Source organism: Nelusetta ayraudi, unplaced genomic scaffold, assembly GCF_046127955.1.
Source record: "Nelusetta ayraudi isolate G7.1 ecotype Tasmania unplaced genomic scaffold, CSIRO-AGI_Nayr_v1 ptg000016l, whole genome shotgun sequence".
Classification (NCBI taxonomy): domain Eukaryota; kingdom Metazoa; phylum Chordata; class Actinopteri; order Tetraodontiformes; family Monacanthidae; genus Nelusetta; species Nelusetta ayraudi.
In genome coordinates, this window is record NW_027466066.1 from 3266863 (window position 1) to 3288063 (window position 21201).

Here is a 21201-nt window from a genome sequence, read left to right on the forward strand (position 1 = left end):
GGCACTCTCTCCTCCGGTTTTACCGGTTCGGACGGCAGCCAGTCATCCATCCCCGCGTTGACACACCATCCATCCATCCCCCGTGCTCCTCACTTCTCCGCCTGCCACGCCCGCCCTCCGACCCGTCTGTTTGTGTACAACTGCGACCATTTCCCATCATATGAAAGGATTCCTTCTCCGTTTCCAGTTTTGTTTTGGTTCCTTTTGTCCTAAATACCTCTTGCTGCAACACGCGAGCGTCAGACGCAACCAATTAGCCCTTGGCTGCGTGTTTTCCGCGCTGATGCCATGGCAGACCGGAGAGGAACAGATGGTTTCAGAATGACTTTGTCGGCCTTTCGCTGTAAAAGATCAACGCCTCTCCCCGGCTGCCAAAACGTGAGAATGACGGCATTAATTGATGGTTGCCGTGGCGTCGGTTGTTAGACAAAAGACCAAACAACCAGTTTGGCGAGGAATAAACCGAGAAGGAACCGCTTCAGACCGTGTGTGTGTGTGTGTGTGCGATCACTCTTAATTTGTTTAATTTGAAAAACACATTTTCAAAAAGTAGCTTTTTTTCCCTCCGGTCGGTAAGAATCGTGTGTGTGTGTGTGTGTGTGTGTGTGTGTGTGTGTGTGTGTGTGTGTGTGTGTGTGTGTGTGTGTGTGTGTGTGTGTGTGTGTGTGTGTGTGTGTGTGTGTGTGTGTGTGTGTGTGTGCAGAGATCGAGATGGTGGTTATGGAGAAGTGCAAGGTGTCGGAGCTGACGGAACAAAACATCACCGACGAGGAGAAGACAGCTGCAGCCACCCGCACAAACGCGCAGCGGAGCAGGTGCGCGGGGCCGTTTGGCGGGTTTCAGTCTCAAACTCTGAGTCGGCGCGCTGATCGCCCTCTCTCTCTCTCTCTCTCCCCCTCTCTCTCTCCCCGTCTTCCCCTGCGCAGGCCGTTCCTCGACATGGTTTACAGTGCGCTCGACTGCTCAGCTGATGACTACCACGCTCTGTTCGTCCTCTGCCTGCTCTACGCCGTCTCACACAGCAAAGGTCGGCCGCCGGCGCCGCTCTGCGTCCGTTGATTCTCAGTCGAGATGTTTTCATGTTGAGGAGTTGATTCACCAAATGACATTATTTACACTCACAAAAAAACAACTATGTAACTGCAACTCTGTACAAAAAAGGAGTAGGCTGAAGCCAAAGCTTATGCTTGCTTATCCTATGCAGTCCATAAGATTAGCTGGAATATTAGTTATACAAGATCAAAAGGGAAAGAAAAAAAAAATCAACAAAGTATGCTTTACGTTATTCACAATTGAATAATTTATTCTCATGATCATGAAGTATTTTGCCCTTCAGTATTTTTTTAAAACTCAACAAAGATCCCTTCAGCGCACATGTCCAACTCTTCATTGGCTCTGCACTTTGTGTGCATACTGTACTCCGACAAGGTGGCGAAGAGCAAAAATCACAGATGCAAGTTTCCAGTCCGTGAATCAGTCACGATAAGTTTTGCTTTTTATCGACAAAATTGATCTTAAGTTATGCACTAAAAACATCAGGACGCAAACATAGACGACACAAACACTTCGGCTGAGCAAAATGGCAGAAAGATGCCAAAAAATTAAAGAGGCGGTACCAATGCAGCAACATGCTCCTCCTGTGTGAAGGTATAAACCGGGATCTCCTGGAGCGGCTGCAGCTGCCGGTGCCTGATCAGGAGAGGAGCTCCTACAGCCTGGTGCTGGTGGAGAGGCTGATCAGAGTGATGAGCCAGGCGGCACAGCCAGGTGATGAGCTCGCACTGTAGTTCCATCTCACGTTGGCCAAACCATTACAACACAAGCTGGTGTTGCTAATTTATAAAAAAAATATTGTGTGTGTGTATGTGTGTTTAGAAAGCAAAGTGCGACTGGCGACGCTGGAGCTGAGCTGCCTTTTGCTGAAGCAGTCGGTGCTGTCCGGAAGCCACTGCATCATCAAGGACGTTCATCTGGCCTGTCTGGAGGTTTGTCTGTCTTGTCACGCTCTGCAACACACGCATTCAGAGACATAACAAACCAGAGTTTAATGGGACAAAGGGTCAGACCGGTGCAGTTAAACGGTCCCGTTATTAATTGTATTACCTAGCTTGGGCGAGCGCCTGCAGCCTTTCAAGATAAGTCACACATTACCTCCGGAAGTTGCAACAGCCTTCCTTCAATGTGTCGCCTATTGGAGCTATTTATCATTTTTGTTCTATTTAATTATTTACTTTTGTTTGGCTTAATATACCTTTAGTTTGATCGTAATATTAAGCGTTATTAGAGTTGATGTGAATGCTGATTAAATCTTATATTTTGGAGGAATTTTACAGCCCTGGACCAATAGGTGATCTATATATACCGGTCTGCTAAGCATCGGGGGCAGCACTGGGAAGGTGGACTCAGTCGTATCCCTGCGTGAATTCACTCCCTCGGTGCCTTAGAGGCCGTTTGATTTGATTTTGATTCATTTGATTTTGTTTGGATATTAAGGACAAAGGCAAAGAAAAGGACAAATGGCCACACCCTTTCCTATCCACCACTTTTTGTCCTGATTCACCGTGACTGGGCTTCCTCCGAACTGCTGCCCCTTCTTGGAAGTTTCTCATTCATTTTCTCCCGTCGTCTGAGTCGTCCTCTTCTCCACATTGTCCACTGAAAGGAGTTACAGAAAGTTATTGCGCCGCTATTGTTGGGCCGATGATGCCACGAACGAGCTTACGCGTTATCAACGTTTGACTCATTTGAGTCTCTGAGCCAATCGGCCGCAGTGCATGGAAATCCGAGGGCTCGTCCCGTTCCGTTGAAACCGAGCGATTTGCTCATTTTGTGAGCAGCTGAGTTGAGTCGTCGGTTCTCCTGAATTGAATGGAGAAGGAACCGGATCTGTTGTTTGTCTTTCTTCCGTGGAGAACGCTGCCGTCAGCGTGATGTATTTGCACATATGCGGTCAGAACAGCTGCTGCACTGTAGCAACATGTTGTGGCGCATTTTGCTCGCGAGCCAAGTCAGCGCCCTGAGTTAACAGAGACAAAAAGTCAGTCAAAGTATTTTTTGTTCGGCTCGATGGGTTTTTCCTTGCAGTATCCGGGAGTTTGAGTTGGACGCACGTCATCTTTGGGCTGCCCGCCGACTCCTGCGGCGACCCTGACTCGGCTCTTTCCAACCAGCAGCCTCGAAAACTGCCGCAGGACCGCGAATCTGTCACAGGAAGAGGACGACGCAAGCAAATGCGAACACAAGTTCAGTCGGCTCGCTCGCAACGGTTTATTTCCCCAGGTTTATCTTGGCACGAGTCAATCTGTTTAATCTAAAGCCTTTTGCGGAAGTTCCATCGGAGCGTGCGTTCCCTGCGGCCTTCCAGAGAAACAGTTTTCGCTATGGTCCCTCGCGTTTGACGGGACAGTTGTGACATGTTCCCCGTTAATTAGTGTCTTATCTCAACAAGGGTTGAGTTCACGAGTAGCCGGGGAGGGAAATGCCTTTTGGAAACAGCCGGTGTTTCTCAGAAACGGGCGGCGACAAGTTCAGATTACAGTTAATTGGATGTGAAGCGACCCTTTTATTTCCTTCTTTTTTTTTCTTTTTTTTTTCACATGAACGTCCGTCACTTCTGTTTGTTGGGAGTCTTTCTGATGTTCTTCCTTTCTGAGCAAAATAAATATTCCCGTTCAAACAAGCCCCGGCCTTTCACTTTCATTTTGAAGAGAGACGAGAGACGCAGTTCAAGATAAGAGGCCATGCATGCGAGTTATGGGAAAGGCGGCTTCAGTTTGCATAGGGAAGGACAGCAAACACTATATACACCCTATAGGTGCTGTCACATCCTGTTGGTGTCACACATGGTACTGTGTTGCTGACGCTTGTGGCAATAAACACTGCTTTACACAATAGTCAATGGTTGGCATATAATCTGAAAATGACAATTTTAAAATCTCAATTTCACTGTGATGTCAAATATTTCCAATGGAAGGTTGTTGTTTTTTTATTGTATGTTTGTTGCTTTGTTTTTTCTGCAGGGTGCTCGAGAGGAAGGTTTGCACTTGCTGAGGCGGTTCTACAAAGTGAGTTTACTCATTAACGCCACTATCGAGTGCACCCGCTGGGACAAACACAACTATTTTTTTTTTTCCTCTTGCACACACACTCCGCAAGCCTACTTGTTACTCGTACCATGCCCACGTGCGTTTTCAACCGACACGCGAGCAAAGTGTTACACCGGCTCCTCGAATCAGGAAGTGGCTCCGAGACGGCCGCTGCGCAAGCTGCTCGTTGGAAGGAAGTTAGGAAGAAGGGTTTCCTTTTAATCTTTGTTGATCTTTGCTGAATTACAAAAAAGTCGTTTCTTGAGAACTTCACTTTAGCCAACGGTCGAAAGACCAGCTCCACTGCCGGTGTTCCTCTATCCCCTGCTGATTTTACACTTCTTCACCGTCGTCATGTTGATGATAAACACCAGCATTTCCCTGAAGGAGAAGCGAAACTGCAAGCAAGTTTGGTTTTTTTTGTTTGTTTCTTTTCTCGGACTGTTTTCTCGGCTTATCCAAACAGGCCGCCTGACCGGCGTGGTCGAGTTGATGCTTTCTGTTTCTGTCTGAGTGCCTCCAGATGTCGTTCGTCAGGCTGTCGTGCAATATGTAAAGTTTGAAAGTTTTCGAGGTTCCCTGTTGAGATTTTTTGGAGCAGGAGGTGCGCTTCAGCTTGAAGCGATTTGACTTGCAGGAAAGCGTCACTGTACCGAACTTTCTGACTCAAGTCATTAAGTGTCATGAAGGCGGGCATTGGGGGGGGGCGCTCCTTATTGAAATGAAAGAGTTCATAGCCAAAACTTAGGGTCTTTTTTGATAGGGCCGCCCCCCAATCAGTGGCAGGAATGTACTTTTGTATTGGCAAAATACCAAAATGGTCCGCTGACATTCATTCCGATCCGCTCTGACTCATTACACAGAAATGCTGCGGAAGTGGAAACAGTCTATTTTCGGTGTTGGATCTGTCTGACGTGGAACTTTACCTTTTTTTTTTTTTTCAGGGTGATTTATTCTTGTACCTTAAACCAAACTGACGCTGTATTTCGAGCCACAAAGTTGTGAGCAGTTGTGAGCGGCGTCGTTCGAAACCGCTTCCCGTGCGCTGACACGGATCACGCTCATGTCCAAACAGCTCAGCCCGAGGTTTCCTCCCGTTTGCGATGCGTTGTTGACGGACATCACAATAATTTTCACTCCCACTCCAGTTGTCGAGCTCTTCAAAGTAAATCCCTTCCAGCTCTGGCTCTGGTTTAGTCTAATTTTAATTGGTTGGTTTTGTCTCAGAGTTCGCCGTGTCAGAAGTCACCATGCGGCGCCGAGAGTTGAAAAATGAGTGTCGAGGGTGGATGTTTTGTTTTTGGATTGGGACAGAAACTGACTAAGCAGGTTCAGCAGCAGCAGCAGCTTCATCTCTCAGATAAAAGAACTGTCCTCCCGGGTCAAAAATGTTGCCAGTGAAGACTTAGAACTGTATTCAGTGATACTTATAACTGATGAAGCTCGATGCAGAAAATGCTTTAACAAAACGATCTGACCGCTCGTCCGTGCCACTTCCGCTCGACCTTCTGAGTTCATGTATTTCATTCTGTGAAATAAATAGAACATTCTTTCATATGAAGACAAACTTCTCGCAGCTCTGAGTGAGAGGGGCAGAGACGGACAGAAACACACAGCATTAAACCACAGCACGAGTGACCAGTTTAAGAGTGACGGGCTTTGATCGTTTGGAACATCTCTCGTCTCCTGCCCCTCGCCGAGGCGGCTGCGTCGTGTAGCCCGATGGCACCGAGGGACAAAAGACTTTCTCAGCCTCTCAGTGGTGCATCTCAGAGTGAGAGAGGAGTCTGGAGCTCCCTGAGCTCCTCTGGTGGGAGAAGACTGAGTTCAGGCATCTGGAGGGTGTCCTCTGCGCCACCATCTTCTCCACAGACCTTCCTTATGTTCCTTCTGAGCCGGTCCAACCTCAGAATGTCCCTTTTCCTGACGCTGCCCCCCCCCCCAGCAAACAATTGCATTAAAATGAACACTAGGTAGACACAATGGACTGGTGGAACATGTACAATAACTTAGGGCAGATCCTAAGAGCCCCTTTTTGCACACCGCCTTCACCTCAGCTTGTTAGAGTAATAATATATGTGTATATATCGGGTCATTTGTTCAGTTGCCTTGGGCCTTTTACTGTAACTTTCAAGTCAAATAAGATATATGAAGTAAAGTTATGTGTTAAAATATGATCTCATTGACATCCATGATGGGAGATGGGCGACATTAAAACCCTGCCAACTGATCAAATCAGCTTCCATCTTTCCGAGTGCTCACTCTGACCTCCTGCCATGTGACCGCAGGGAGAAGAAATCTTCCTGGACATGTTTGAAGACGAGTACAGGAGCATGACGGTCAGTGTGTCTTCAGCTGCTGTTGTTGTTGCTGTTGTTGTTGTGCTCATGTGTGCGTGTGTCCGTTTTGCAGAGCAAGCCGCTGAACGTGGAGTATCTGATGATGGATGCGTCGGTGCTGCTGCCCCCCACCGGGACCCCACTGACCGGGATCGACTTCGTCAAGAGGCTGCCGTGCGGCGACGTGGAGAAGACGCGCAGGGTACGTGCACGCACGCACGCACACGTGCACAGGACACTTGAGACACTCATTTACGGCTCTCGAGATTTCGGGGAATTCATCTCGAGCTAAAGTTGTCATCCTTGAAAGTCCCCGCTTCAGTAATTTGGCTTTTTCTCCCCCCAGACAAGATTTTAGAGAGGTCTTTTTTGGGATAACCACGCCCCCAAACTCAGCAACATGTTTTCTTCTTCTGCGTAGTCTTGCTGATTTTCCCGTCGAGCGTGCTACATGCGCCACCATCAGATAGTAGTCGTTTGTAGTACATCATTCAGGCTGATGATTAACACCTGCCACCTTGCCAACTTTCTAACTTTTCATCACGCCAAGTTGTCAACACTGCAAGCAGACAGGAAGCAGAGGCTTTGAAAGTCCACTTTTGGAGGCTTGGATTGCACATATAAAAGACTGCATATGTAGCCTATTTGTACGACACCTTTCATGACATGAAATGCCACTGAAAGTGCTTTACAGAGTGTCACAGGAAAAAGCACAAATGATTACCAAAGCAGAAATGAAAAGTAAAAAAAAATAAAACGGTAAAAACTTGTAAAACGTCACGATAAGAACATATATAGCGCTTTACAGACGGTGCGGACATGAATGACGGCACTGGAAATTAAAAACAAGAGTGAAGAAATTGGCTCTTGAGCTGTGCTTTATGTTATCCACAGACGCTACATATTGCTTCAAGTGAACTGTTGCCTATAGCGCGGGTAGCTCGGATAATTCCCCTCCTCCGTCCCCCCGTCAATGAAACTTTGCCAGCACATTAGCATAGCACGATAGCAATAGCGCGCTTTCCCCCCTCCCTCCGCCCCCCAGTCAACGAAAGTATGCCGGGACGTTAGCGCGATTTCCAAGCAGCACGCACCCCCGCCCCACCCCACCCCCTCTATAAAATAAAAACATTATTTTTATTTTATAAAACACTTGTTTGGGCTGTTCAAACAGCGTCAACTTATTTATTGCACAAGAACGATTCTGAAGTTCGTTTTTTTTGTGAATGAAATATGACATTAATTTTTTTTCTCAAAAATTGTCTCTCCTTCCTCCATCTGCAGGCGATTCGCGTCTTCTTCATGCTGCGATCCCTATCGCTCCAGCTGCAGGGAGAACCGGAGACTCAGCTTCCTCTCACCAGGCCCGAGGATCTTATCAAGACTGACGACGTCTTAGATCTCAGTAAGATATACATTGCTTACGTATATCCACTAACACACACCTTGTCCCTTAAGGGCAACAACAGGTTTCCAGCCAATCATCACATGCAAAACAACCTATGAACCAAGCCACCATTTTGCAGGTGCAGATTTCTTTTATTGCGTTTGCAGCTTAACCGCCTTCTGCATGCAACGCACAGTCAAAAGGTCTAAATTTAACGCAGCGGTCTGCCCAAAATGATCACCCTGTCAGGGTGAAAAACTCAACCAATGGTGACCTGCCTGCCAAGGCACTTTGGGTTTTTTTGCCTCTGTGGAGAGAAAAAAAATGGAATCCAGTTTAGATGAAGTGAGTGCAGGAGAAGAGTACGATCATTTCTTGTCGGGATGAAAGGCACCAGGAGACACAAGATATTGGCGAATTGTTCTGAGAAAAGAGAATCGGGAGCAGACGAGGATGTAATTCGGAAGAAACCCCGCCTGGACTGTAAAAGCGGAATATCCCAGAAAAGCTTACGACACCATGTGTGTGTGTGTTGTAATGCAGCATCTTTTAAGTCTATCTTATGACTAAATAAAGTAAAGAAGAAAAAAAAAACTTTCCTCTTTATGTTTTGCCCTTATTTGTAAAATCAGTGAAGTCATTCACTCTAAACAGAAGCTGAAGTTCTGTCCTGGAATTGCGCTCGCCGAGTTCACATTTCTGAGTAATCACGTCATCAACTTTGTCATCCTTCGTTGTATTTTATCTTTATCTTCGCTGCATCACGGCCGTGGATGAGCCGTTTAAAAAAAAAAAACAAAAAAAAAAAAACAAGAAGCCCCAGTTTTGACTCTCCCAGGACTTTTGGTTTGAGGAGGTCTGCGGCGCTACTTTCATTTTTCCCCGTGACCTGAAGTCTACAGGTGACAGGAAACGCTCATCGAAACCCGGCGGCTTCTTGAAACTGGAGTTTCGAATCGAAACCGGGTGGTTTTAAACTCTGCGCGGAAGAGCCTGTCGGGGGTTGGGGTGGGGTGGGGCGGGGGGAGGGGCGAGCGGTAAAAACCGAGTTCCTCCCGACTTCTTGTAACTTGGCGTCACCACCACCAGACGGACATCGCCGTCGTTGCCTGGCGTTGGTTTTCGCATCCTTTGGCAGATTTTTTTTTTTCTTCTTCTTCTTCTTCTTCTCCTCCTTCTTCTTCCTCTACGTCGAGGTTACTTTATTGGCGCTTTCACTTTGGCGAGCTGAGTAAGAACGCGGCGTGCCAGAGCGAGGTGGGGGAGCGGCAGGGTTTTCCCACACGACTTTGGGGGATTTAAATGTGTGACTTCTTCTCTATCACGGTGCCACCCCCCCCCCCCCCCCATTCTGCCGCAGCGATCTGGCAACCGAGCGTTCGCCGTCAACCTATCTGCTGTAACTCATGAGCAGCTCATAGTGACTTATCTATATCACCTTAGCCCCCCTCCCCCCCAAAAAAACAGTCATTGCACTTGTACCTCTCAACAAAGGTTTGAAGCACCACTCAACACCGATGTTTTTTTGTTTTTTTTTACTTTAAATCTCTGAATATGAAACGTTCGAGCTCGGCCTGCCTGGATCCCTGCAGGATTCCAGGAACCTACCTGGCACGGATGACTCGCAAGCTGCGTTTCCATTGCAATTTTTGGCAAAAATAAAAGCGATGTTTCGAAAATTTCGACAAAGTACAGTTGCGATTTGCAGGTGTTTCCGGTGAACGGTGCGAAGCGCATAAGCCGCAGTTCTCGCGAAGTCTCGTCCGGTGAGATTTTTTTATGAGAATTACGTTAGCTTTTGTTTGTTTACGTTTGTTTGCTGTCAAGAATGGTTGTTATATTGTTCTCTTTGATTATTTGTAGAAAAATATTCCGTCGTAACATAACACGCCATTTTCACTGGAAGTGAACTGGTCATGTGACCCCTCGCGTCCCCTGACGTGTAAATGCGGAAAGAGTGTTTCCATGACACTTTTGCGATATACCTCTATATCAATACTTCTGATATAGAGGTATATCTATAGCCATATTTGAGAGTTTTTTTCAAAGTTTAGGCGTTTCCATGACCAGTTTTTTATTGCGGTATTTAGGTTTTGTGCAATTCTAGGGGTACTGGTAGCGCAGCTAGCGTTTGTCTTGATTTAGCGATTTTGGTATTGATTGCTTTTTTCTTTTCTTTTTTTTTTTTAAAGAAAGTTGACTGGCAACCTTTCTGTAAAAAAGTGGTGGGAGGGTTTTGTTTTTTTTCACCCCCCAGCTGTTCGTTGGAATCAATTACGAGACTTCCCCTAGTTTTCTTTGGCCGCCCGCGTAGATGTTTCCACGCCTCAGTCAGTCAGTCAGTCAGGGGTCGGACAACCTCTCCAGCTGCAGGTACTTCACCATTGACTGTTTTTTTTTTTTCGGGCGGGCTGGGTGAAGTTCCTGGCAATCCCCTCGAAGGTGTCAACCTAAAGTCCGGTCGGGGGGCCTCGTGGAGTCCATCCAACGATCAGTTGTCCGTCCGGGACACTCGAATGAGCAAGAAGCAAAAAAAACCAAAAAAAAAAACCAAGGTCATTGTGTCACTCGGTTGAAAGAGTAATCGGCAAGTGTGGCCGTGGGAGGGAGAGAGAGAGAGTGGAGTTTGCTTTGAAGGCCAAGTGATATTCAATTCAAAAAGCAGTGGGCGGCGGAGTCAAATTAGATCCCCATTAGTGCCGTTTTTACTCAGCTGACGCGCTTCTCGCTAAAAACCTCCTCAGTTGTGGTTCTTCCAGACGTGTGGGAGGAGAGAAGAGCAGAGCGTCTCCTCCAGATGATGTGGAGATCTCTCTCTCTCTGTCTCTCTCTCTCACTCTGTCCGATGACTGTGTGCTTTTCCCCCCCCCCCCCCCCCCCCCCCCTGCCAAGTTTAGACACACCTATGCCAATTCTTTGAAGCGGCTTCTGCTTTTGGCCAGCTGCCAGTTAAATCTTCACACTGCTCTTCTTCTTCTTCTTTCCAAATGGGCGGGGGATCAAATTAACCCAACACAGGCCCAACAGCGGCACTGCGGGACGGTTCCGAGTCCTACAGAACTTTCAGTACAGTCTCCAAGGCGAATGATGAACGCCAGCGGACAAAATCTTGTGCTTTCCCTGGATGTGCGGCAAGGGGGTCATCACCTCTCTGAAGCAACATCCTGTCCCGACCAGGACGGAACCGTGCGCACATGCAGAAAATAACATGTGGGTCCAGCAGCTGGAGACTGAAGTGATTCGTCACGCATTGTGTCACCAACGCACGAGGCCGCCCGCTTTATCTGTAGCATCTCATCGTCTTTGTTTCACCCGTGGCGAACTGCGTCCCGATCTCGAAATACGAAGCCGAGCGCTCATTGTTTTTGGTTCCTCCATCAGATAACAGCGACCTCATAGCCTGCATGGTGGTCAGCAAGGACGGCTGCCAGGCCCAGAGGTTCCTCGCCGTGGACGTGTACCAGATGAGCCTGGTGGAACCGGAGAGCAAGCGCCTGGGATGGGGCGTGGTGAAGTTCGCCGGCCTGCTGCAGGTGAGGGGGGGGGGGCAGGGCTGAGAAGTTTCCGGCGAGGCCCTTCCTTCGCCCGACCGCCTGCTTCCTTCTTCCGCTTTCGCTCGTTGGTTTTCAGTAAGCCAGCTAGCTGGGAGTGACTTCTGCTCTCCCGCCAGCCACGTGGTCTTGTTGTTTCTTCTAAATGCGGCGCAAAAGTAAAGGGATCATTCCGCTTCTGTTTGAAAGCTCAGTATCAGAGAATTACATTGGAATTTTTTTTTCACTTCCAACACCCTGATCTTTACTTGTCACTTTCTTCGTCTTTTTTTTTTTTAAATCTTTTTTTTTAAGCTTTTCTTTAACTTGCCACTTTTAAAAAAAAAAAAAAAATCCCATGCTTTCTACCTCATATTTGTAACATGTAACAGAATCTTTGAAACCTGAATCGTACAGTGACCCGTTAGATTGTTTTAATATTTTCTGTCCGTGCGTACTTTAGCGGTTTATAATTTCACTTATCCAAAGTAAATTCTAGAGATTTTGTTTGATTTATTCACCACTGTTTTTATCCGGGGTGCCAGTCAGGTTGTGCCTGAAAAATATTGGTTTTCTCTTAGTTCTGTTGTCTCATTTGTTACTAGACTTAATGTATAATTGACAAACCCCACAAAGGACGATGAGTGTAAAACTTAACCCAAGAGCAGTCTTTCAAAAAAAACATAATGATTGACAATAAGGCGGGACGAGGTTCATTCAACGCAACTTCACAGGTTGACCTTTAGCACCACTCCTGCTATTACCGGTACTTCAGTCTCGTTGTTCCACTCTCACCCGCCAAAGACCTGACCGCCGCTCCCCTCCTCCCCCTCCAGGACATGCAGGTGTCGGGCGTGGAGGACGACAGCAGGGCGCTCAACATCGTCATCCACAAGCCCAGCTCCAACCCGCACGCCAAGCCGCTGCCCATCCTGCAGGCCAACTTCATCTTCGCCGACCACATCCGCTGCATCATCGCCAAGCAGAGGCTCGCCAAGGGTCGCATCCAGGCCCGCCGCATGAAGATGCAGAGGATCGCAGGTGTGTGTGTTGTCTGTGTGTCTGTGTGTGTGTGACGCACTGCTGAGAGCATTTCAGAGAATTCATAGCGAAAGAGGAACGTTTTTTTTATTTCCCAAAAATTCACCAGAACTTATTACGTAGGCAGCGGTCATGTGGTCATTTTTGTTTGTTTGTTTGTTTATGGTTTTTGAGGATTTTTTTTTACACTGCGAATAATATTCCTCTTGGGATTTCTGACTGCAAATAACATTTTCAGAGAGGTCTCTTCTCTGTGGCACCGCCGAACCAACACCCCGCCCCCCCCTTGCAGTTTCGTGCTCCCTGTACAGCAGAAAAGGGAATTACGGTAGCTTTACAGGGCAGGGCATGAAGGAAATGAGATGCGAAACTGGCAACTTGAAATGGATAGAGGAAGTAATTAAGCCAATGATTAGAAGTCGGCGACAGGTCTGGTTTAGAGAAACGCAACCGGTGACGCGGCCGAGAGCTGCTCGGGACGTTCAGACTGCGTCACCTGACAGCGGTCTGATGGGCCGCTGCCTCCAGATACAAGAGGTTTGTTTCGTCATTGCGAGCGATGCAGGGAAGTGAAATCTTTTAATTTGTACTACGCTCTACACACCGTGGAGGTAAAAAAGGAGAAGTTTTACGATAAAGCAGATGGAAAACCATCCAGTTGGGACAGCACGCGTGTTCCAAAGTTGCTTCTTTTACCCGGTCAAGATGTTCGATGCCCGACCGGTGACAAAACGTCCTACCCTCTCGTGTCTCTGTGTCAACTACACACGGTCGTCACTGGTAACCGTTCTGTGCTTTTGTCTCACGCCAGCCCTGCTGGACCTGCCCGTGCAGGCGAGCGCCACCGAGGTGTTGGGTTTCGGACAGACGGCGAACGCGCCGCCGAGTGGCCTCCCCTTCCGCTTCTACGAGCAGTCGAGGCGAGCGCCAAACGACCCCACGGCAAATCGGTCCGTCTTCGCATCGGTGGATAAAGTTCCAGGTGAGGAAAGAAAAAAGAAAAGTTTTTTTTTATTGACACTAGAGGGGAAATTTGGGTTTGCAGCACACATTGGACGGTCGAGTCGCTGACATCAGTGATCGCGACCACAACACAGCCATGAGCAGAATGAGTAAATCAAACTCAAAATAGGAAAACCATTGCATGCGCTCGCTGGCCACTTCATTAGGTAAAATATTGAAACACTTCATCAGCTCATCAGCCAGTCGCAAGGCAGCAACTTGGTGCTGCCTTGGTGCATCTAGGCCTTGAGCAGGTGGTGAAATGGACTGATGTGACTTTGAACGTGTCACACATGGTTGTTGGTGCCACACTGGTCTTGAGTTTTTCACAAGCTGCCGCTGATCTGCTTTGGATTCCCACACTGGCGAATCCATTTCTAAAAACAAAGTTGTGTGGAGGAAGGTGGCTTGTTGGAGTCAGGGGTCAGAGGTCAGAATGGGCAGTGGGACTGGCTGGTGACCGTGGACGTTCACAGGACAGTTCATTCGGTGCCTGGTGTGCCTAATAAAGTGGCCAGTGGGCGTATATATGCTTGATTTAGCTCAGAAAACCAGACTTGAGGAGCCTCACTTTGAACATCTGCCGCTGCTTTGTCACAGTAGCTGCGTTTCCATGACGCCTTGATTTGCGCAAAACCTAAATATCGCGATAAGAAACTGGTAATGGAAACAGCCAAACCTCCAAAAACCTCTCAGATAGGGCGAAAAGGTTTTTATGCTCACATGGGTGGTTTTTCACGTATCGATACAGAGGTATATCGCAAAAGTGTCATGGAAACACGTTTTTCGCATTTACATGTCAGCGGACGTGTTGTACGGGGTCACGTGACCAGTTCACTTCAAGTGAAAACGGCGCGATACGATTGGACGGTGTAGGAGACGGAATATAACGTAATTCTCGTAAAATTTCGCAACGTCCAACGGAGCGAATCGTGACTGTACCGTGTTGAAATTTTCTAAATAACGCTTTTATTTTGGAAAAAAAAACTGTCATGGAAACGCAGCTACTGTGCAGTTGTCACCTTGACATATGCTGCCAGCCAAAGTTAACGCGTGCAATGTGTGTGTGTGTGTGTGTGTGTGTGTGTGTGTGTGTGTGTGTGTGTGTGTGTTGTGTGTGTGTGTGTGTGTGTGTGTCCGTGCGCCTGCCTGCCTGTGTCACACGGCGCCGTCTTCAGGGTTCGCGGTGGCTCGCTGCGTCTCCCAGCACGGCCCCTCCCCCTCGCCTCCCTCCGGTGGAAGCGGCAGCGCGGGACGTTGCGACTCCGCATCAGGTCAGACCTGCGCATGGCGCGCGCGCACACCGAATCACACAAGCGAACTGATAACCGTTACCTCGAATCCCCCGGGTTTCTGGGAATGGGATTCTAAAGTGCAAGTGAAAGTGGAAAAGCACCGGCCGGGTTTATGGCTTGAGTGGCACTGGATATAGTGTCAGCGCTCGTAAATGAAGAACCTGACAACGTTTATGTGGCCTGTATAATCTTAACTGTGATTCCCCAAACATCGGCTCTCTTCCCGGAGTCAAGTTCATCCCGGGCCGCTTCAAAACCGACAGTCATGGTCCGAGGTCAAAGCGCTTCCGGCCGTTCTGACGCAACGCGGTTTGGAAATCGCAGGGCGACGCCCACTGCAGATTGTCAAAGGTCCCAGTGAGACCGCGGCAAAACAAAACAGGACGTGACATGCAGTCGTTTTTCCCGTTCAACTCCCAAAAAAAAAACAAACCCCATCTCGGTTGAGAAGAAGAAAAGAATACGTCCGAAAAGTCGTGATTTGCTGTTTTCCAAACAACAGAAAAAGTCTGCAGCGCTAATTTTGACTTCTTTTTTTTTTTTTTTTTAAAGACGCCTGATTAGAGTTATTCACTTGCATGGCGTTTCTGGCTTTTCCGACAAGGCCGATGAGTGGAATTCAGGTTTTTCGAGCTGAAGTCAAAGGGACCGTTGAGTCATTTGACTTCACTATTTGCCGCACAAATAACGGGAAGATGTTTTTAAGCATTTGTCTTTCTGTTGGTTTTCGCAATTTTCTCACGACGTTTCCGTGTGCGCTTTGCTGCCTGCGCAGCTCTCCACACGCCGCGGCTCGTCCTAAATTTTTCGAATCATGAAAATGTCACCGTCAACTCGTGTTTCTGTCTTTCCCGCCGCACCGTTGCACGCTGTCAATGTAAGTATGGCGACACTGTAGTTGAGAGAGTAGTGCCGTTGTGCAAAAGTCTTTCTGGCATAGCTGTGTCCTGCTGTAGAGCTTCCCGCTGATACCTCCGTCTGATTGGCTGCGGTTGCCGTCTCTTCGGCCACACCTCCTTTTTCAAATACGTACTAAATTTTCAACACGGCTTGTTTTTTTTTCCGAAGTCACACCTTTGAAAATGAGAATTTATGAGAAATAAAGAGCTCGCTTCGCAGCGTGAAAACATTTGCATGAACGACGCACGCCCGCTGCACGCGCGCCCTCGTCTGCATTCGCCGTGCTCCAATTCCGACGCGGTGCGAACTTCCGTCTTCGCCTTCGCGCTCTCGGCGCCGTCGGCTTTGTTTGATTCTCTCCGTTTCCTTTTCACGGAAAGATGCGAGTGCTCCGGGTCACTCACCTTCCAAACCAGCGGACGACGATCGGAAGAGACGATCTCTAGTCTAGTGTGTGTGTGTGTGTGTGTGTGTGTGTGTGTGTGTGTGTGTGTGTGTGTGTGTGTGTGTGTGTGTGTGTGTGTGTGTGTGTGTGTGTGTTAGAGGAGAGTGGAGCCACTTTGGTGATTCCTTTCATGAAGTTGGATGACATAATTTGCACACCTTTCTTGTATTGGTCAGACGGTTGTGAGCGCACGGCTCACTGCAGTGCGACTCTCCCGGTGCAAAGACGAATAAAGAGACACTGCAAAATGAATCCATCACTCGAAAAGTTCTGGATGTTTGGGACCTGGGAGGAAATTTCTCTCTTTCGCTCAAACGCCACATTGAATTTGACCTCGTCTGAACCTTTGAATGCATGGAGTGTGAATCTTTATTGATCCACCCACAGGGGGACAATCGATGCTAATTGGATGCCATTTTTTTTTTGTAAAAATGTCCGTTAACGTACGTTGTCCCTCTTTATCAAATAAAATAACGTAAATGAATGAACGAATAAATGCACGCATCCAACTGATTGGTGTTTCAGCACTCTGGCACCTCCTGCTCGGACAATAGATGACAAAAGCTTGTATTCAAACTAAACTAACGAGCAAAGGGCCGCTGCGCGTTCCTCCTCCGACGTCCGCTTTTCACGATCTGTCGCTGCGACTCGGGGACTTTCCCACATTTTTTCCACCCGCTAGCCGAGCGTTCCGAGCTTTCTCGCGAGTCGTCCCCCCCCCCACTCCCCCCACCTTCACACTGCTGGGTGTCACTCCTCACTGATTCTGGGCTCGCCCGCCTCACTCACCCTTTCCACCCCCTTCCCTTTTCCTTCTCCCTCCAGATGACGGCACGAGTCTGGAGCGCACCCCGCCCTCTTCCTCCGGAGGGGACGGAGGCGGCGGCCCGCTGACCCCCCTCCCCTCTCACCCCTCAGCCGCCTCGGCCGCCGCCGCCGCCCTGGCGCCCAGCCTCACCCCGGCCTCCCAGCCCACCATCTCCCTCCTGACCGACGGCGGCGCCGACGCCCTCAGCGTGGACTCCCTGACGCTGCTGCCCCCCGCCGACCCGCCGCGCCTGCACCCCTGCGCCGGCCACCTCGTCCTCCCCCGCGTCTCCATCCCGGAGGAGGAAGAGGAGGAGAAGGAGGAGGGAGAGGAAGAGGAGGAGTCGCCGGCGGACGAGACGGTAAAAGAGGAGGAGGAGGCGGCGGCGGCGGCGGCTGAGGTGGACACGCCCACCGCCGAGGAGCCAGACGGGGAGGGCGGAGGGGCGGAGACATGCGACGACCTGCCGGACTCACCGGAGCTGGATTGATTGATGCAAAGAGAGACGGAACTCCCACACAACTCAACCACCCAGCTCGACTGCAGGATCGGCTTCGTGTCGCGGCCTGCAGACTGCGTGTGTGTGTGCGTGAAAGAGAGTGTGTTTGTGTGCATGTGTGTGTGTGTGTGTGAAAGACAAAGTATGCGCGTGTGTGTTTATAGTCGAGGCGGCTTTTGGAGACATCTCAGCGTTCGTTTTTTGCACATGAAGAAGAAGAAGCTCTTTTTTCCCTCCCGCCGAGGGAGCAGAGCCGCACTGGTGGACCTGGAGGGAGCAGAGCCGCACTGGTGGACCTGGAGGGAGCAGAACAAGCACACTGGCTTCTCCTGCACTCCGTTTTTAGCAGAGGCGCGTGCCAGGGCCACGACGCAACCAGCAACTCATTATTCCTTTTTTTTTGTTTGTTTTTTTTAAACTACCAGGTCTATTGGATCGTTCCCTTCGTTCTCCTTCCAGCCCCCCTTCATGATGTACTGACTGCCTGCTGTGTGTTTTTAATAGTTTACCATTAAAGTTTGGTGTTGGTGGTAACGCACATCCTTTTCTATCACTTGCATGCCAGCCACTTGGGAGCCGCGGCCGCGGCCTCGCAGCGCAGGGGTTTTAATTCGCTCATTTACTTTTTAAATGTATTTTATGGACCGAGCGACGGCCTGGACGACTGAGAGCCTCTCACGCTTCCACCTGATTGGTTATCCAGCCCCTTCGCGGCCGCCGATCCATCGCCAAGCGCTCGCCGACGCTCCTATGCAACCGTTTTCAGGCGCGCACGAGCGTCTGTCGCCGTGAGCCCTGCCATTAATTTGCTGGTTAAAAATTAAAAAAAAAAAAATACTCACTTGATGTGTTTTTGATGATATAGGTTTTTAAGAGTAGTGAGGAAACACACCGGCCGTCGCGATGGCGTCCACGAGTAAAAATCAACTTCGGCCGTGAGAACCGGTGGATTGAATGTAACAGCCGACCCGAACTACTTCAATGTCCTTTAATCAACTACTGAGGTGAATGTTTGGAGCTTTCATCGCATTGCATTTGTGCAGTGGCACATCCCAAATCGGGAAACCGCGCAGCGTCTTTTCCTGCAACCCCTCACAACATTTATTTGAAGCTTTTTCGACCTTGAAAGGAGGAAAAAAAATCAAAGTATTCTAGGATAGGTGACCGATAATTAAGAGCTTGCATTGCCTTTTTGTTTCTCATTTGGAGGCCCTCCTCCTTCGGTCACAGCACTGCTGCAATAAGAGCTAACCAGTCCGGCGGAGAGAGGTGAATGTAATGAGCAGTTTATCTCTCCGAACAGCAGCGTTACCTTTTGATTTGAACTGGATCGGTTGTGCTTTGTTTTTGTTTTGTTTTTTAGGCTGTGGCTTTGTTTAGAAAAATAATAATAATAAGCACAGACATTGAAAAAGAGTTTTCCTCTTTGTTTCTTCTTCTCTTCTTCTCTTGTACAGTTGCAGTTTGCCCTCGTTCTGATTTTTGGCTTTTGTTTTCCGTGCCGTGATCACACAGATGAAAGTCTTAAGCCTGCGCAGCCGTTCTTATTTCGTAACTCTGTACAGCCGTCGCATTTGTAAAGGAGAAATTTCGAGCAATAGTCCCTTTTTTTTTGCTTTTTTTTTGCTTTTCTTTTTTTAATTTGGTCGTCGTCTTTTAGTTTTTCCGTCTCGTGACTGTAAATGGCAGGAGGACGGTGGTTTAACATGCCGATCGCTGACGTGCAGGACAGGAGGAGGCCGGGGGCCACGTACGTTTGCAGGTCGCAAGCCGGTGTTCTGTTTGGTTTTTTTTTGGTTTGTTTGTTTTCAACACGCTGCCTAGCGCTCAGCGTTACCATTAACTCAATTGGGAACTGCTGTCCAAACTATGTGCCACCTCCCATTATTTAGTCTCTGATTGTAGGGCGTTTGTGTGTGTGCGTGTGTATGCCAAAAAAAAAAATTCAGAGAAAAAATATGTTTGTACGCTCTGTAAATGCTTCTCGCTTTTCAACCTGTAATTATTGTAATGAATTGAGACAGAGGACTAAATAATGAAGTGCAATAAATTATTCTACTTAACAAGAGTGAGGCGGCGGCCTGATGTTTTGTCGATGATGTGGTTCGTTCGTAATTGTGCTTGCTGAGATTGATCTGTTCTCACACACGCTCACCCACTTACACTCCAGGTTTCTCAAGGGAGGCCCCGAGTTAAAGTCAAGAGAGCGTTTGAGCAAGAAACCCACAGGAAATATTAGAAATGAACCACCCAAAGACACACGGGCCATCACGTGACCCACCACCCTGCCTCGACTTGCAGAGCACAAGGGCCTGATAATTATGCCAATAGGATTTTCCAGGTATGCAAGTCTGGAAATGCCAATTAAGATATGCAGAGTATTTATAAAAAAAAAAAAAACGGCAGGTGATTTATAAGAAGTCACCTTGAAATTGACTTTTGTTCCCTTCAAAAATAGATACGCTATGCTGATGACGTTGTAGCTTTCATTATCAAAACCAATACATAGAAATCTAATGTTGCACAATCACTTACAGAACTTTTTTAGTTATTTATTTATTTATTTTTTAAGTAAATTTTCATGGGAGGGAAAAAAAAAGTTGCTTGATTATGTAAGCTTAGAGAGCGGTGTTGTCACTCCACCATGACATTGAGTTTCTGTGGTTGCAGCAGGAGCCCTCAAACACCTTGCTGTGTGTGCGTGCGTGCGCGAGCGTGTGTGTGTCGCTTTTATCTTGGTTCCTCTCTTCAGGGAAGTCTGGTTGAGTGTGCGTAAACGTGTGAGTGGGTTCCTGGTACTGCAACCATACCGGTGTGCGTGTGCGTGCGTGTGCGAGTGTGTGTTCTCTGTTTGCAAGTCAAGTTTTGACTGTAGAGATTTTGAGTGATAATTCGCCTGTGTGGCTGCGGCGGCAGAAGAGGCTCTGAACAACAACAAAAAAGGCAGAGTTTGAAAATGATTCCGACAAAGGTTCTGAATAAAGGCCGGATGAATGAATACTAGAAGTTGGAACTATTTTCAAAGGGAAACGCGTTTCCCAAAAGTCATCGGTCCACAACTGCATGACAAGCTTGAAGAAACAAAGGAAGCTGACGAATATTTTACCTTGTTCCTTTTTCATTTTTTTTTTTTTTTTGGGGGGGGGGGGGGTCATTGCTTTAGTTAGAATTCAGATTAAAAAAAAACAATATTCCAGATAAAGCTGACGAGTGGCTCTGTGCGTAATGTTCAGCACACCTGTTTTTGCCCGGATGCCGCCCCGCTCAGAGGGACCCTTTGAGGGCGAGGGGAAGGAGGAAGGAGTCTCGTTAAATCCATGTTTACAAGAATAACACTCATTTGCAATCAGTAGTGAACCTGAGTGACTCACACTCCTGGCTGATGTGTGGAACCGCTTCTCTCCGCGTCCTTCACTCATGTCCTCAAACCACTAAGGTTTTGTTTTTTGTGTTGTTTTTTTTTACTTTGTTAATTGCTTTGTGACTGAGAGGCGGTGTCACTCTTTGTGTGTAACTGTGTGGTGCTGGTGGTGGTGGTGGTGGTGGTGGTGGTGGTGGTGGTGGTGTGTGCGAACACGACTTGTTCTTGGCCCCACGCAAAAAGAATTTATAAAAAGACCAAGAGAGAAAAAAAAAAAAAAAAATCCCCCGAACGCGCTCAGGTTTGATTTTAGTGTTGCTCTTCTGGTTGCAAGGAACAGGTTGGTGACATCTGGTAATCACCCCGAGGTGACTAACGCTCCCATGGATGTTGTGACACTGCATAATTATCACGTCGAGTGAGTCCTCGCGCCAGGTGGAGCATTCTAGACATCCATAGTGTGTATTTCGCAGACCAAAGAATGTGGCCGCCGCAGTGCTATAAACAGG

At 48.1% G+C, this 21201-nt stretch overlaps 1 protein-coding gene across 6 annotated transcripts in view; it reads left to right on the forward strand.

Annotated features, from left to right (window-relative positions):
* Positions 1-19399, forward strand: part of clec16a (C-type lectin domain containing 16A) — a 33338-nt gene extending 13939 nt beyond the window's left edge. For 5 of the 6 annotated variants that reach the window (XM_076023894.1, XM_076023896.1, XM_076023895.1 and 2 more), the window contains 13 exons: positions 704-815; positions 927-1027; positions 1648-1767; positions 1876-1985; positions 4020-4064; positions 6374-6424; positions 6498-6626; positions 7709-7829; positions 11193-11344; positions 12178-12382; positions 13194-13364; positions 14563-14658; positions 16850-19399. In XM_076023894.1, the coding sequence (XP_075880009.1) occupies positions 704-815; positions 927-1027; positions 1648-1767; positions 1876-1985; positions 4020-4064; positions 6374-6424; positions 6498-6626; positions 7709-7829; positions 11193-11344; positions 12178-12382; positions 13194-13364; positions 14563-14658; positions 16850-17322 (1886 nt within the window). In that variant the 3' untranslated portion in view covers positions 17323-19399. The remainder of the gene's footprint in view (positions 1-703; positions 816-926; positions 1028-1647; positions 1768-1875; positions 1986-4019; positions 4065-6373; positions 6425-6497; positions 6627-7708; positions 7830-11192; positions 11345-12177; positions 12383-13193; positions 13365-14562; positions 14659-16849) is intronic. The other variant, XM_076023898.1, reaches the window with a different exon arrangement.
* Positions 19400-21201: the final 1802 nt, after the last annotated feature.